The 13,832-nt window shown below is 37.1% G+C and overlaps 2 protein-coding genes across 7 annotated transcripts in view; both read right to left on the reverse strand.

Annotated features, from left to right (window-relative positions):
* Nucleotides 1-851: 851 nt before the first annotated feature.
* Nucleotides 852-13,832, reverse strand: part of ZNF567 (zinc finger protein 567) — a 59,048-nt gene continuing 46,067 nt past the window's right edge. For 3 of the 6 annotated variants that reach the window (XM_084905196.1, XM_084905200.1, XM_084905197.1), the window contains 3 exons: nt 6,025-6,151; nt 5,650-5,736; nt 852-3,188 (listed from right to left, as the gene is read on the reverse strand). In XM_084905196.1, the coding sequence (XP_084761322.1) occupies nt 1,468-3,188; nt 5,650-5,736; nt 6,025-6,151 (1,935 nt within the window). In that variant the 3' untranslated portion in view covers nt 852-1,467. The remainder of the gene's footprint in view (nt 3,189-5,649; nt 5,737-6,024; nt 6,152-13,832) is intronic. The other 3 variants (XM_084905201.1, XM_084905198.1, XM_084905199.1) reach the window with 2 other exon arrangements.
* Nucleotides 8,736-9,087, reverse strand: LOC311633055 (large ribosomal subunit protein eL39-like). The gene has a single exon (XM_084905241.1). It carries the CDS (start codon nt 9,043-9,045, stop codon nt 8,890-8,892), a length of 156 nt encoding a protein of 51 aa, XP_084761367.1. The 5' UTR covers nt 9,046-9,087; the 3' UTR covers nt 8,736-8,889.

The following is a 13,832-nucleotide window of genomic DNA, read 5'->3' on the forward strand; positions in this document are numbered from 1 at the left end:
TCAATCTCTAACCACTCCAGTGTGATTAATACTTAACTGCTCCCCTGCCAGCCTGATTGCATCTGCCCTCCCCTGCAGGCCTGGTTCCTCCCCCTCCTCCCAGCTGCCCTTCCCTGCAGGCCTGGTTGCCCCCAACTTCCCTCCTCTGCCATCCTGATCACCCCTAACTGCCCTCCCCTGCAGGCTTGATTGCCCTCAACTGACCTCCCTTGCAGGCCTGGTCCCTCCCAACTGTTCTCCTCTGCTGGCCACGTTGTGTCCACATGGGGACAGCCATCTTATATTTGAGTGATGGTCAATTTGCATATTACTCTTTTATTAGATAGGATAGGAATTATATATAGCATTACTTATACATATTTACTGTAACTATGTCTTCTGTAATAACTATACTCCCAAATTTTACTCACCTATGTTCCTTCTTAACCTTTCTGTCTCTTGTATGAATTCTCTGATGTTGGATTAGGTGTAAACTATGCCTAAAATTACTCTTTTAATCATGACAATTATAGGATTCCCTCCAAAAACATTGTGTAAGGTTTCAGACACAACTAAAGATCTTTCTACATTAATGATATTCATATATGCATGACTAATGTTCTCACAATTATGACATAAGAATTTGATTTAATAGGAATTCTCCAGTTGAATGATTGATAAAGACCTTCCTCCACATTGATTACAATCAGAGCTGCTACTTTTCAAAGTGCATCATTTCATGTTGAGAAAGGTCTGAGATATTTGACAATGTCTATCATAAATTGAAAAAGCTTACATCTCCCTTTGGATGGAGTAATTCCAGTCTTAATATAAAACCAACAGAAATACCTACACACATGCACAAAGAAATATACAATAATACTTATTATAGCATCTTTATTATAACACAAAATTATAAAAAATACAAATAACCATCAAAAGGATAAACAGCAGGATATTCTTAAAGTGGAATACTATACAAAATGAATATGAAAACACTTCTGCCACATACAATAATGTATGAATCTTCAGAATGTTGAGTGAAAAAAGACACAAAAGAATTCGTGATGCATGATAAAATTAGGTAAAGACATGCAAAAACTATTTCATGATGTTATAAGCCAGGGAAGTGATAATCTTTGGGGAAGTAATAACTATGGTTTTCTTTTTCCACCAAATGCAATGAGAAATATAGTTCATATTTCATTTCTCTTATGGAGACTAATGCTTATAGCCATTTAAAAACCTTGCCCTCCATGTATAAGTTTTTAAAAAGTAAATTGAGTCAGAACTTGAAAACAAAAATTAGATTTACTGCTGATAGAGTTCAGTAACAATGATCATACCTATTTTTATGCTACTAAACAGTACAAAAGTTATGCTGTATGATACTTGAAATTAAACACATGTGATTAAAATGACATTAGCATGATTTTAAAAACTAAAGTTTTACAATAACTTGGGAAGGCTTCCCAAAGAAATAACATTTTATTGCATGTCCATTTTTTCTCCCTTGTGAGTTCTCTGGTGGACAATGAGGTTTCTCTTATAACTAAAGGACTTACCACACTCATTACAAATATAGGGTTTCTCCCCTGAGTGAGTTCTCTGATGTACAATGAGATTTGTCTTTTGGCGAAAGCACTTTTCACATTCATTGCACTTGTATGGTTTCTCTCCTGTATGAGTTCTTTGATGATGAACGAGATATGACTTCCTGCTAAAGGCTTTCCCACACTGAGAACATTCATATGATTTCTGACCTGTATGTATTTTGTGATGTACAGTGAGGGTTGCTTTCTGGCGAAAGGACTTCCCACATTCATTACAAACATAGGGTTTTTCCCCTGTATGGATTCTCTGATGTAGATTGAGATTTGTCTTCTGACTGAAGGATTTACCACATTCATTACATTCAAATGGTTTCTCTCCTGTATGAGTTCTGTGATGATCAATGAGGTATGACTTCATTCTAAAGGCCTTCCCACAGTGAGGGCATTCATAAGATTTTTCCCCAGTATGAGTTCTCTGATGTAATACAAGGGTTGTCTTCTGGCGGAAGGACTTTTCACATTCATTACAAATATAGGGTTTCTCCTTATTATGAGTTTTCTCATGAAGAGCAAGAGTTGTCTTCTGGGAAAAGGATTTCCCACATTCATTACAAATATAAGGCTTTTCCCCTGTATGAGTTCTCTGATGTACAGAAAGGTTTGCCTTCTGGTGAAATGACTTCCCACATTCAACACAAATATAAGGCTTCTCACCTGTATGAATTCTCTGATGTAGAGAGAGGGTTGTCTTCTGGCGGAAAGACTTCCCACAGTCATTACACTCATATGGTTTCTCTCCTGTATGAGTTCTCTGATGACGGATGAGATGTGACTTCAATCTGAAGGCATTCCTACACTGTAGACACTCATATGATTTCTCCCCTGTATGTGTTCTTTGATGATCAGTGAGAGCTGTCTTTAAACGAAAGGACTTACCACATTCATTACAAACAAAGGGTTTCTCTCCTGTGTGTGTTCTCTGATGATCAGTGAGATATGACTTTCTTCTAAATGAACTTCCACACTGATGACATTGATAGGGTTTTTCCTCTGTGTGAATTCCCTGATGCAGAATCAATACTGACTTCCTGCAGAAGGACTTTCCACATTCAGTGCAAATATGTTCTTTTTCAATATTAGTTGCTCTTCTCCTTTTATTATATTCAGATGTGTTTTCTCTTATGTATGTTCTCTGATATGTAAGTAAGCTTTCCTTTTTAAGCAATAATTTCTCGCAGTCATTATATCCAAATGACTGAGCTGGAGTTTCCATCTTATGATATTGCATACAAACTTCATTATGACTGACAGCCCTACCATTTTGATTATGAGATTTGACTCCATAGTGAGCTGTCTCTGATTTAGCACTAAAGAGTGACTTCTCATATCCATCATACTCACTATGCCTCTTTCTTGCAGGACTTATATTACTGATGACTAATTCTGATACATTTTTAAAAATATTTCCATGATGGTTATATTCAGGAATTAGATTTTTTGAATCTATAGTGTTTTTGCTTAATGTAACTGTGTTGTCATATGCATTATTGTTCTCCTTAATCAGTTTTTTATGACTGATGAATACAGCTGATCTAGAATACTTCTGTTGGTGTTTCTTGAATTTCACTAAAATGTCTTCAGCTTTCCAGTTTTTTTCTAGAAAAGAATATAATTAATAATAACTTGTGAATATTCACACATTTGCTATGAAAAGGAATTGAACTAGGGTCTATTATGTAAGGCAAAAGAATACCTCAGACAAATTACTCACTGCATGGGACACAAAAGCTAAATAAAACATCTGCTTCAGTGTGAAAAAGAATAAAAAAAATAAGCAGTGAATGCCAAAAACTCTTCCCATTTTCACTAGAACATCATACATTGTTGACCAAACAAAAGAAGCAGTGAAGAGGAAACAAAAATGGCGGAAGAGGAATTGATGTTTTGATAGGTAGGTTCATAGGCAACAAAGTGAAACTATCAAGGGCATTGAGCTTTTAGTAGGATGGACAAGATTAGTAGAAAAGCTTATTTAGGGAAACTATTAGAAAAAGGATTACTTCGGGAGGACTCAGATCAGAGGCTATACTTTTATTTATCACTTTTGGATTGCAAGGTAAAACACTTCCAGTTGTTCTACCACTCCTGTCCTTGTAGCCATCAATAATTAAGAATTCTAAGCATCAATTAATTTCCTAGTGTTTAGAAAAACTAGCCTATAATCTAGGTCTAATTCTCCATATAGCTGAGAATCATATTCTTTTCTGAAACACACACACACACACACACACACACACACACACAAAACAAAACAAAACAAAACAAAACAAAATTAAGCCGGGACCGGTTTGGCTCAGTGGATAGAGCGTCGGCCTGCGGACTGAAAGGTCCCGGGCTCAAATCCGGGCAAGGGCATGTACCTTGGTTGCGGGCACATCCCCAGTAGGAGGTGTGCAAGAGGCAGCTGATGGATGATTCTCTCTCATTGATGTTTCTAACTCTTTATCTCTCTCTTCCTTTTTGTGAAAAATCAATAAAATATATTTAAACAAACAAACAAACAAAAAAACAAAACAAAACAAAATTAAGAGAATACAACAGGAAATTTAAAACAGACTAGGGTTATACTCACTGGTGTATTCAGATTGCTGTACAATAATAAAAAAAACCCTCTCATAACCATAAATTATAAAAAAAAATCCTTTTTTAATAGCCGACTTACTTTTTCAGATGTAAAGAAAGTGTTCAAGTCTTTCTCCAATTTACAGTAACATTCCCAACTCCAGATGAGATTGTTTATTCTGATTCTAGTTTGTTCTTTAATTTTTACCTTCATTTCTTTTATAAGGTTAGAGCTATATTTGACTTCTGCTACTTTGCTATCATCCAAATCTAGTGGGGCAATGCTAAACCTAGGCTCAAAAATATTTTTCTGCCTTGAGTCCATTACCATCAATACTAACATACAAGGAATTTTTCTATAAATAAAACTTTACATCCCTATAATCACTCTTTATATTCAAATTTTAAGAGTTGTTCCTATATCTGACAAATCTCAGCCATAAAAAGTTTACATTGATTTTATGTGTCATAGGTAGTGTTTAGTAAAAATAAAACATTTCAGTTAGAATGTATACTGCCATGGCCTAAACAGGTATATCCTGAAAGGAACTTATAAGTACAAGTAGTCCTCAGGTTATGTCGGACTCAATGTACGTTGTTTCATGGTTACATAGCCATCTCCTATTTATTTATAAAAAAGAGAAAGTTCCATCATTTTGATGTATATACATGTGTGCTTTATGTTTTTTATTATTTATTTACCACAAGTAAAGGTCAGGAATTGTTATCTTTCTTTAAAATTTTTTACTGTTTCAGTTCATTACTGCTATGTATGTGCTCCATGTGAATGACACAGGTGCTTATGTAGTTAGGTTCCAACTTACAACAAAAATCGCGTTAGGTTGCACTGTAGGAACAGATCTGAATAACCCGAGGGCCTAATGTACATGCTTTCTGAATGAGGGAAACAAGATATCTCCCCTGTACAGCTCCACAAACAGTTCATGAGGCAAATACTAAATACCTAACATGTTATATACTACAGCAAATTCTGAAACAAGGGATCTTATCTTTGAGGGAAAGAATTCTTAAGCATCAACCAAGTACAATCAGATATTACACTATATAATCATATACAACTACTATATATGTCATAATTCTTAAGTAGCAAGGGAATTCACTGAAAAAAAACACAACAGTGGATATGAGGAGTGGTCAAGCAATAATTCATGGAGAAGAAATCTCATGACTGAACCATAAGATACACAGTTTGTGAAAGTGAGAATACAATGAAAAACACAGATATGACAAATCCTACATTGTTGGAAAAAAGTTAATAGACTGGAATAAGTGGAAATTAGAAAGAGTTTCCAAGAGAGAAATAAATTTGAAAAGAACAGATTAAGACTTATTATGTTAGTCCTTGAATAATTAAGAATTTCAATTTCATATAAAAAACAAATAATAACAAGTGATAGATATCTTGTCACTAACTTCATAACCATTAAACATTTCTTTTCCACTAGTTTCATCTGCCTGAGAGTCAGAAATTCACCTAAGTAGGTCTGACCTGTCAACGATGTCCATGGCTCTTCTCCTTGTTCCAACTTCAGGATCACATCAGGCTTGGTTATGTGACACCCTGATAAGGAAAGATTTGGATTAAGTTGCTCAAGGTTCAATATACTTGGAAAAACTAGTAAGGTGTTTTCTTTCTTTTTTTTTTTTTTTTTAATACTGCATATTAAGATACACCTTTGTGTAACAGTAAACTTAACACCTTGTACTGTGCAAGTGAAAGATACAATCATCCTTTCTATTGACCACAAAGGAATCATCATCTGTTATCTCTGAAATTCAAGATCACACATACTTTAGGCACTTTGAAAGAAAACACATGCTACTTAAAGTGTCAGAAAGGTTTTCTTACCCACAGAAATGAGGTGGCAATAGTTTTCCAACATCACATCCATGTATAGCATCTTCTGAGCAGGATCCAGGTGCTGCCATTCCTCCTGTGTGAAGTCCACAGTCACATCATTGAATGATACTAATTCCTGCAATGGATAGAAACTGTTATCACAAGTTGACTAGATATTAGGTACCAGTTTTGATCCTGTTTCTCTTTGTGGCATTCATAAGAAAACTTGTAAGAAAGCCTATTGTGAAGAAAACAAAATCAAAGTATAAGTACCTGCCACCAAATTTATTTAATAACTAATTTTAAACTATTTACTGTGAAGTTACTTTGTACTTCACTGGGATACATTTGCTCACTGGGATGCTAAGACATACAAAACAGCTCAGCCAGTATGGCTCAGTGGTTGAGCATTGACCCATGAACCAATAGGACACTGTTTCGATTCCTGGTCAGGGAACATGCCTAGGTTGTGGGCTTTCCCCCCAATTGATGATGTTTCTCTCTTACTAATATTTCTATCTATCTCTTTCCTTTCATCTCTCTCTAAAAATCAATAAGAACATACTAAAAAGAAGACATACAAAACACTGTCCCTGCTTACAAGATGTTACAGTCTCAAAACTTGTAATATATACCTTCAAAAAAGTATATGTAAACAGAAACCTGCAAGGTATTACAAATAGTACAACAAAAGTATGTATAAGACACAATATGTCATAACAGCAGAAAATTTCTCAGCCTTCAATGAAGAGGTTAATTCTCCACCCTTCAAGATTACTATAATGAGCAAGAAAAATACAGTTTTGAAATGTATGGGAGTGACTTCTGGCATGAAGGGATAAGTGAAATGGGCAGGAAAACAATCTCTCAGGTATTATATAATAAAAGACTGTTTGTTCAACCATTTGCTATGATGCGCATTGACTACCTGGGGGCAGATGGCCCGGCCAGTAGGTCAGCTTGCTGCTGGGGTCCAGCCAATTGGGATTGGGGGAGACAGGCTGGACATGCCCTGGAGCCCTCCTGCGGTCCCTCCCCAGCCAGCCAACCTCCTGAGGTCCCTCCCTGGCCTTCTCTTAAGGTAGAAAATCCAAGAGTACTTCTTCAAAGGTTGTACAGAATAGAACTGGATGGCAAACGAGCTGGAGATTAGGGATAAATTCTGAAAGTAAGAGAACTGTAGAACAGATGAGAACTAAAATCTGAGTCTAAATCCTGCCAGAATTCCAGATTGAGTTAAACTAAGCAATTGTTGTATAGATCACAGAGGGCTTAGGAATAGCAGACATAAAGATATCAGAAAAGAGTTTTAAAAAATAAAGTGTTCCTAATGAGATTGAGATTTCTGTATTTTTTATATCAGAATTTCACAACTTGTTGATAGCTCAAAGAGAAGAAAAAGTAATTCTTACAGGCTCAGGTTTTACAAATTGAGGCTGACAAAACAGTAGGATAGTATAAAGGGTAAATCCCTGGGAAAAAGAAAATAGTAGAAAGTAAGCCCCCAAATCTATGTAGAAGCACTCATCAATTCATTGCCTGAGAGCTAAAAAAACATGAGAAGAAGGAGAACCTACCTCTCCTTAGGGGGCCAGGGTAAAAAGCAGTAGCTGGAGTTTAAAAAACTAAGCTAATATATAAACTGCTTCATATTTGAAGTGGAAATTGAGGGTGGGGGTCGGGGGGCACAGTAGGGCAGAATATGAAGCTTGAATCTAACTAAGTGAATCGTCTGCTAGAAAAAACACACAATAATCATTAGAATAATAGATATAACTGATTTTTAATTACTATAAATATTCACAAAGCTGAAGTTTTTAGCAAAAATTACTGGACATACAAAGAAAACAAAACAAAAATAAAGAAGGAAGAAAATGACCCATATTCAGAAAAAGACAGTCAGAGTGACTAAGTCATTAGTGTGCTATTATGTGGTATTTTGCCCAAAAAGACTTCGTATTTGTCCGAAATGTTTCAAAGAAATAATGGAAAAATTGGCATGGAGTGCCAGAATATAAACTATTAAAAAAGTACCAAATAAAATACTAGAATTAAAAGTATAATAACTCATATGAAAAATTCACCACATAGATTCAATAGCAGGTCAGAAATAGAAAAAAAGAATCAGCAACTTTGTAAACAGGTCAATAGAAAGTAAGCAATCTGAATAGAAATAACAAAGAATAAGGAAAAATTAATAGAATCAGAGATCTGTGAGTCAATTTCAAAATAACCCAACACAGATGTAATTAGTGTGCCACAATGAGAGAGAGAGAGAAAAAAAAAAAGAGCTTGAAAAAAATTTAAGTAATAATGCCTAGCACATTCATTGTTAGCAAAAACTTTAGCTTGCGTACCAGTAAAGCATAATGAATCTCAAAAGGACAAAAATAAAAAACCACACCCTGGAAAACCCTAATCAAATTGTTAAAAGTCAAAGATAACGTCAACCAATGATATTTTCAGCAAAATTATCTATTAAAAAAAAGACAACATAAAGCTCTTGTCAAATAAATTCTGAGAGAATTCATCAATAACATTACTGAACCACGTAAAGGAAGTTTTTCAGATTAAAGATAAAAAATGTCACCCAATGTTAACTAAGATCTTTAGGAAGGAATGAAGAGGATAAAAAAATTTATATAAGCAAGACTATAAATATTAATTTTTTTTATTTTATATCTTTTAAAAGATCTCACACATTTATTACTGAACAGAAGGGGGAAAAAAATCAATAGAGCAAAATCACAAGTCCATTAATTCTCCAATTAAAATGCTCCAACTGTTCAGATGGTAGCATCTTTTCAATCATTTAAAGGTGTAGGCAACCTGGATATAGCATAAATATGTGAGTCATCTGTCATTAGTGAGTTCTCATAGGCCCAGTTTGGTTCTTCTCCAATGTCTCCTCTTCGAGTTGTACCTGATTTTATTACCAGTTTTCATCCGAATCCATTGGGGAATGGGCCGATTCTGCTTTTGTTTCTTGGCCAGGAAGCTCTTGATCCTGAAAGTCTTGTGGAAAGACATGGTGAGGGAGAGGCGAGCGCGCACCTCGATGGCGGAGAAAGAGAGCTATAAATATTAAAATTTCTTTCCTTCTTTAAAAGATATGACTATGTTAAGCAGGTGTTGGTGAACATTTTCTGTTCTTTTAGTATAAAGGCAACCATAACAGTATATAAAATGAATGAGCAAAGTTGTGTTTCAATAAAATTTCATGTATGGACACTAAATCTGAATTTCATAAAACTTTCATAGTACAGAAATATTTTACTTTTGCACTTTTCAAACATTTGTGAACTATAAAAACCATTCCTAACTTACAGTTTGTACAAAGGCAGATATCAGTTTGTATTTGGCTTGTGGGTTGTAGGTCTTCGATTTAAAATAAGCATTCGAAACTTATTTTTTTCGAATTTTTTTATTTATTTTACAAACATAAATATTCCATACATGGCAAAACCAAGACCAAAACAAACCCCAAAAACAAAAGATGGGGATGTCAGGGAACATATCTATAATGTTATAAGATTGATTTATATTCCTTTAGTAATTCAGTATTATCTCTAAGTAAATCATAATGAGTTAAAGATGCATGCTGTGCCTGGCCGGTGTGGCTAAGTGGGTGAGCATCGATCTATGAACCATTGGGTTGTGGGCTCAATCTCCAGCAAGGGATGTGCAAGAGGCAGCTAATCAATGATTCTCTCTCATCACTGATGTTTCTATCTTTCTCTCTCCTTTCCTCTCTGAAATAAATTTTTTTTTTTTTTAAAAAAAAAGATGCATTTTGTATTCCTTAAAGTAATAACAAAATAATGCAGCGGTAACTAAAATGCCAATAGATAAATAAAAATATATTATTAAAATGTATTTGACACAAAATAAAAGAGAATTAGAAAAAGATGAACAAAAACATGTTAGAAGGAACCTTAATGAATATTATGAAGTGTAAGACATCAATCAAAGGCTACATACTTTATCATTTCAACTATACAAGGCAAAAGCAAATTTATTGAGACAGTAAAAAGATTAGAGGATGCCCGAGATTAGAGGAGAGGAAGTGATGAGTACGTATAGAAGATTTTTAGGGCAGTAAAACTGTTCTGTATAATACTATATTGGTGGATAATAACGGTGGATGTATGCCATCATACACTTTTCAATATGTATAGAACACACAACAGCAAGAATGAACACTAATGTAAACTATGAACTTTGGGAGATAATGATGTATCAGTGTGGGTTTCTTGACTGTAACAAAGGTATCACTTTGGTGGAAGATGTTAATAGTGGGAGATATTATGCATGTGTGGAGTAGGGGGTAAATTGCGACTCTCTCCTCATTTGTACTGTGAACCTAAAACTCCCCTATAATATAAAGCCTATTAAATTTTAAAAAAACCTCAACAGATTAGGCACACAGAAAACAAATACCAAAATGGCAGCCCAAAATCCAACAATACTTTTAAGTGTGTTAAATATAAATGGACTAAACATTGCAATGAAAAGGCAAAAATTATTAGAATGTTTAAAAATCAACATCCAAATAGGTTCAGTCTATAAGAGACATTTTAAATAACATAGTCACAAATAAACTATGAGAAAAAGGATGGAAAACATATAAACAATAACCATGGAAAAATTGATTTGGCTATAGTAAAAGCAAAAAGTCCATGATAAAAGTAAATAAACCATTATGTAGTAAAATATAACAATTACAAATGTATACGTATGAGTGCAGTTTCAAAATACATGAAATAAAAATTGGCAAAGTAAAATGAGACTTTAAAAAGTCCCAAATGAGATTCCAAGATGGTTGCAGAGAGTCTGGAAATGGCATCCACTTGCTCCCAGCCCCAAATCAGATTTATAGCTAAATTACAATTAACTTGAAAAACCACTTAAAGTATAGCTGATCTGGAATATTATAACAAAGGAGTACAGAAAAAGCCATAGAAACTGTTAAAAAGGACAGAGATGGGGAAGGGGAGTTTGCCCTCATGCAGGTGCAGGGGGAGCTGAAAAGCTGAAGGGATATATCACTGTTACATAGCTTCCGCTTCCTAAGAGCATGGGGTGCAGGAGAGTGATACCAGAGCTGGGATTTTCAGACTGTGTCTCATGAGGAAGCTTCTGCCTAGGAGTCAGATAGGTAAGTGGTGGCCTCTGAGGCTGCTTTGTTGGGAGGAGGGCAAGTTCAGATTCTCCTGTGAGTTTAGCCCATGCCAGCATGGGAAGAAGGAGTGCCATAACCCTTCTATCTGGCATACATAACCATCCCCAAAGGTTGACTGTTTGGATGAGCCCTGCCAATACCAGATACTCCACTGGGTACAGTTCAGTGGGGGAATGGGAAAATGGCTCAGAGTGAAGTGTGAGACTCTCCGTGGCTATTGTTTCAGATCTGAGGAAAGTGACTGCCCCTTCCTGTGGGCTGGGCCAGCAACATCCCCAACAGGAGACTTTTGATTTAGCCCAGGGTGGCTGAACTTGCTCCTGCAGAGAATGTTGGCTATACACAACCCTAAACTGCAGTGATCCTTCCAAAGGCGGATTATAGTTGGAGACTACTTTCCCCTCATTGAGTGCCTGAATGCATGATCCCCAAGTAAGATGCCCACTACCTATATGTGGATAACCTTACTTCATTTTACACTTCCTTGTTGGAAGGCTTTGGAGGAAGACCAGGAAACTCATGGGTGAGGTGGAGTAGCTAACAGGTGGAGAAGGCCCTCAGTGAGCCTCAATCCTGTCAAAATCTGCCACAAGCTGGAAGAAACTGACCCGTTTACACAGATTGACCCCACCCATGTAAATGCAGATATAGTAGATGCAGACACAATGAACAGTGTGATAGAGACAGGCAGCCCAAGGCCAGTTACACAGCACGTCTGACAGCAACCCGCACCTGAAGCCCACCCAAGAGCTAAATCCAACTATCTACATGAGTGGCACACTCTAAAGGGGATCCTGATAGGTATCAGACCCTGCTGGAAACAAACCTGCTTCAGGGGGCAACCCCTGTATAGCATCTCATACACGGTGGTTTATTTATTTATTTTTAAAAAATATAAATATATTTTATTGATTTTTTACAGAGAGGAAGGGAGAAGGATAGAGAGTTAGAAACATCGATGAAAGAGAAACATCGATCAGCTGCCTCCTGCACACTCCCCACTGGAGATGTGCCCCCAACCAAGGTACATGCCATTGGCCGGAATCGAACCTGGGACCTTTCAGTTCACAGGCCAACGCTCTATTCACTGAGCCAAACCGGTTTCGGCTACACGATGATTTGTTTACCCTTATATTCACCCAGCCTCTGAAAGGTTAACTCCAACCACAAAAAGGTTAATAGCAATCAAGCCTCAACTAAACAGGGGGTACACATAACTCACAAGAAACATTGCTGGAGTACAGTGCTCAGGTCGTCTGGAAGATGATGCCACAGAGACCAATAAGACATCTTGAGATTGCAGTGGCACAGCAGCCTGTATACATGGTCAAAGTTAAGCCCGACTATTGTTCCCACTTATGAATGGGTCAATAGTAGTCAAGACCCAATTATACCAGGAGAGCCCACATAATCCACAAAAGGGACATTCCTAGAGAACTCAGCTCAGGAGACCAAGGAGAGCACTCCACTGGTCCGAAGGCTCCAGGACGGCATCCTTGAAACCATCCAGTGTCTCAAGCAAGGAAACATCAAAGTGTGGTACTCACAGGAGACAAGCAAGGTAGGTCCCAGGGCAGCCATCCCTAGCAGGGAGGGAAGGGAGATGGGCGGGAGGGAAGGGAGATGGATCCCAAGCATCACCACCAGCCTGTTCCACTTGTATGGGTTTAGCCCTGCTGCCCACCTTGTCCGGGAAAGGGAGAAATAGGGTGATCAGAACTGGTGGGGGTCCCCCAGCACCTCCCTCAAATGGGTGGCCTTGTGTCAAGAACTGCTAGAGTATTTGGCCCTCATGGCAACACCATGAGTTGGAAACTGAGCAGCTGTGAGTCCCATAATGCTGGTCCCAGGTGGTGCGAACGCTTGGACTCAAAGGAGCTCTCCACTGCACCACGGAAAGGTCAGATTTCACGGGGATAGGGTGAGTCCTGGCGGAAGATAGAAGCGTGTGCAGGGCGCACAGAAGCTGGAGGAGCGGGGAGGTGTTTGTTTACAAGGAGAAGCCCCGAGCTATTGGGCTGGTGTGACCCATGATTGTGAAAGGGGCTCCTAATAGGGGGAATCTCTACAGAGCAACCCGTTTTTATCTGATGTGGAGGGATAGCCGGCGAGTTTCAGGGGAGTGCAGTTTGTTTGGACTTGTCCACCAGCCTCCACAAACCAGTTGAGTGTCACAAAGAAAAAAAAAGCTAGAGAGGCCTTAGAGCCCTGGAAGTCAACCCAGAAACACTGCCACCCAGAGGCTGAATCACAAATTGACCCTAATGTAATAAAAAATAAAAGAACACCAGAAATTAAGGCAACGCCTGCTTAAAAATCAGGACTGGATTACAACACTGAGGACCAGTGAAACGCAGGGAACTATAATACTGTCTGGACTGGGAAACAGGCGTGCCAAACAGAACAATAGAGGAAGTGGATGATCTTTACTACTGCACATTTTATTTTACTTTTTTTAAATTTAAATTTTTTTTTATTTTCATTATTTGCATCATTTACTCAAGACACTTTTTTTTCATTTTCCTCACTTGATTTTACCTTTTTAATTATTACATTTTTATTTGTAATCAGCATTATCACTACTTCCATTTTATCTTTTTTATTTTATTTCTTTTGTTTTTTTCATTATTATTAT

Source organism: Pipistrellus hanaki (assembly GCF_964339955.1).
Source record: "Pipistrellus hanaki genome assembly, chromosome: 15".
NCBI lineage: Eukaryota > Metazoa > Chordata > Mammalia > Chiroptera > Vespertilionidae > Pipistrellus > Pipistrellus hanaki.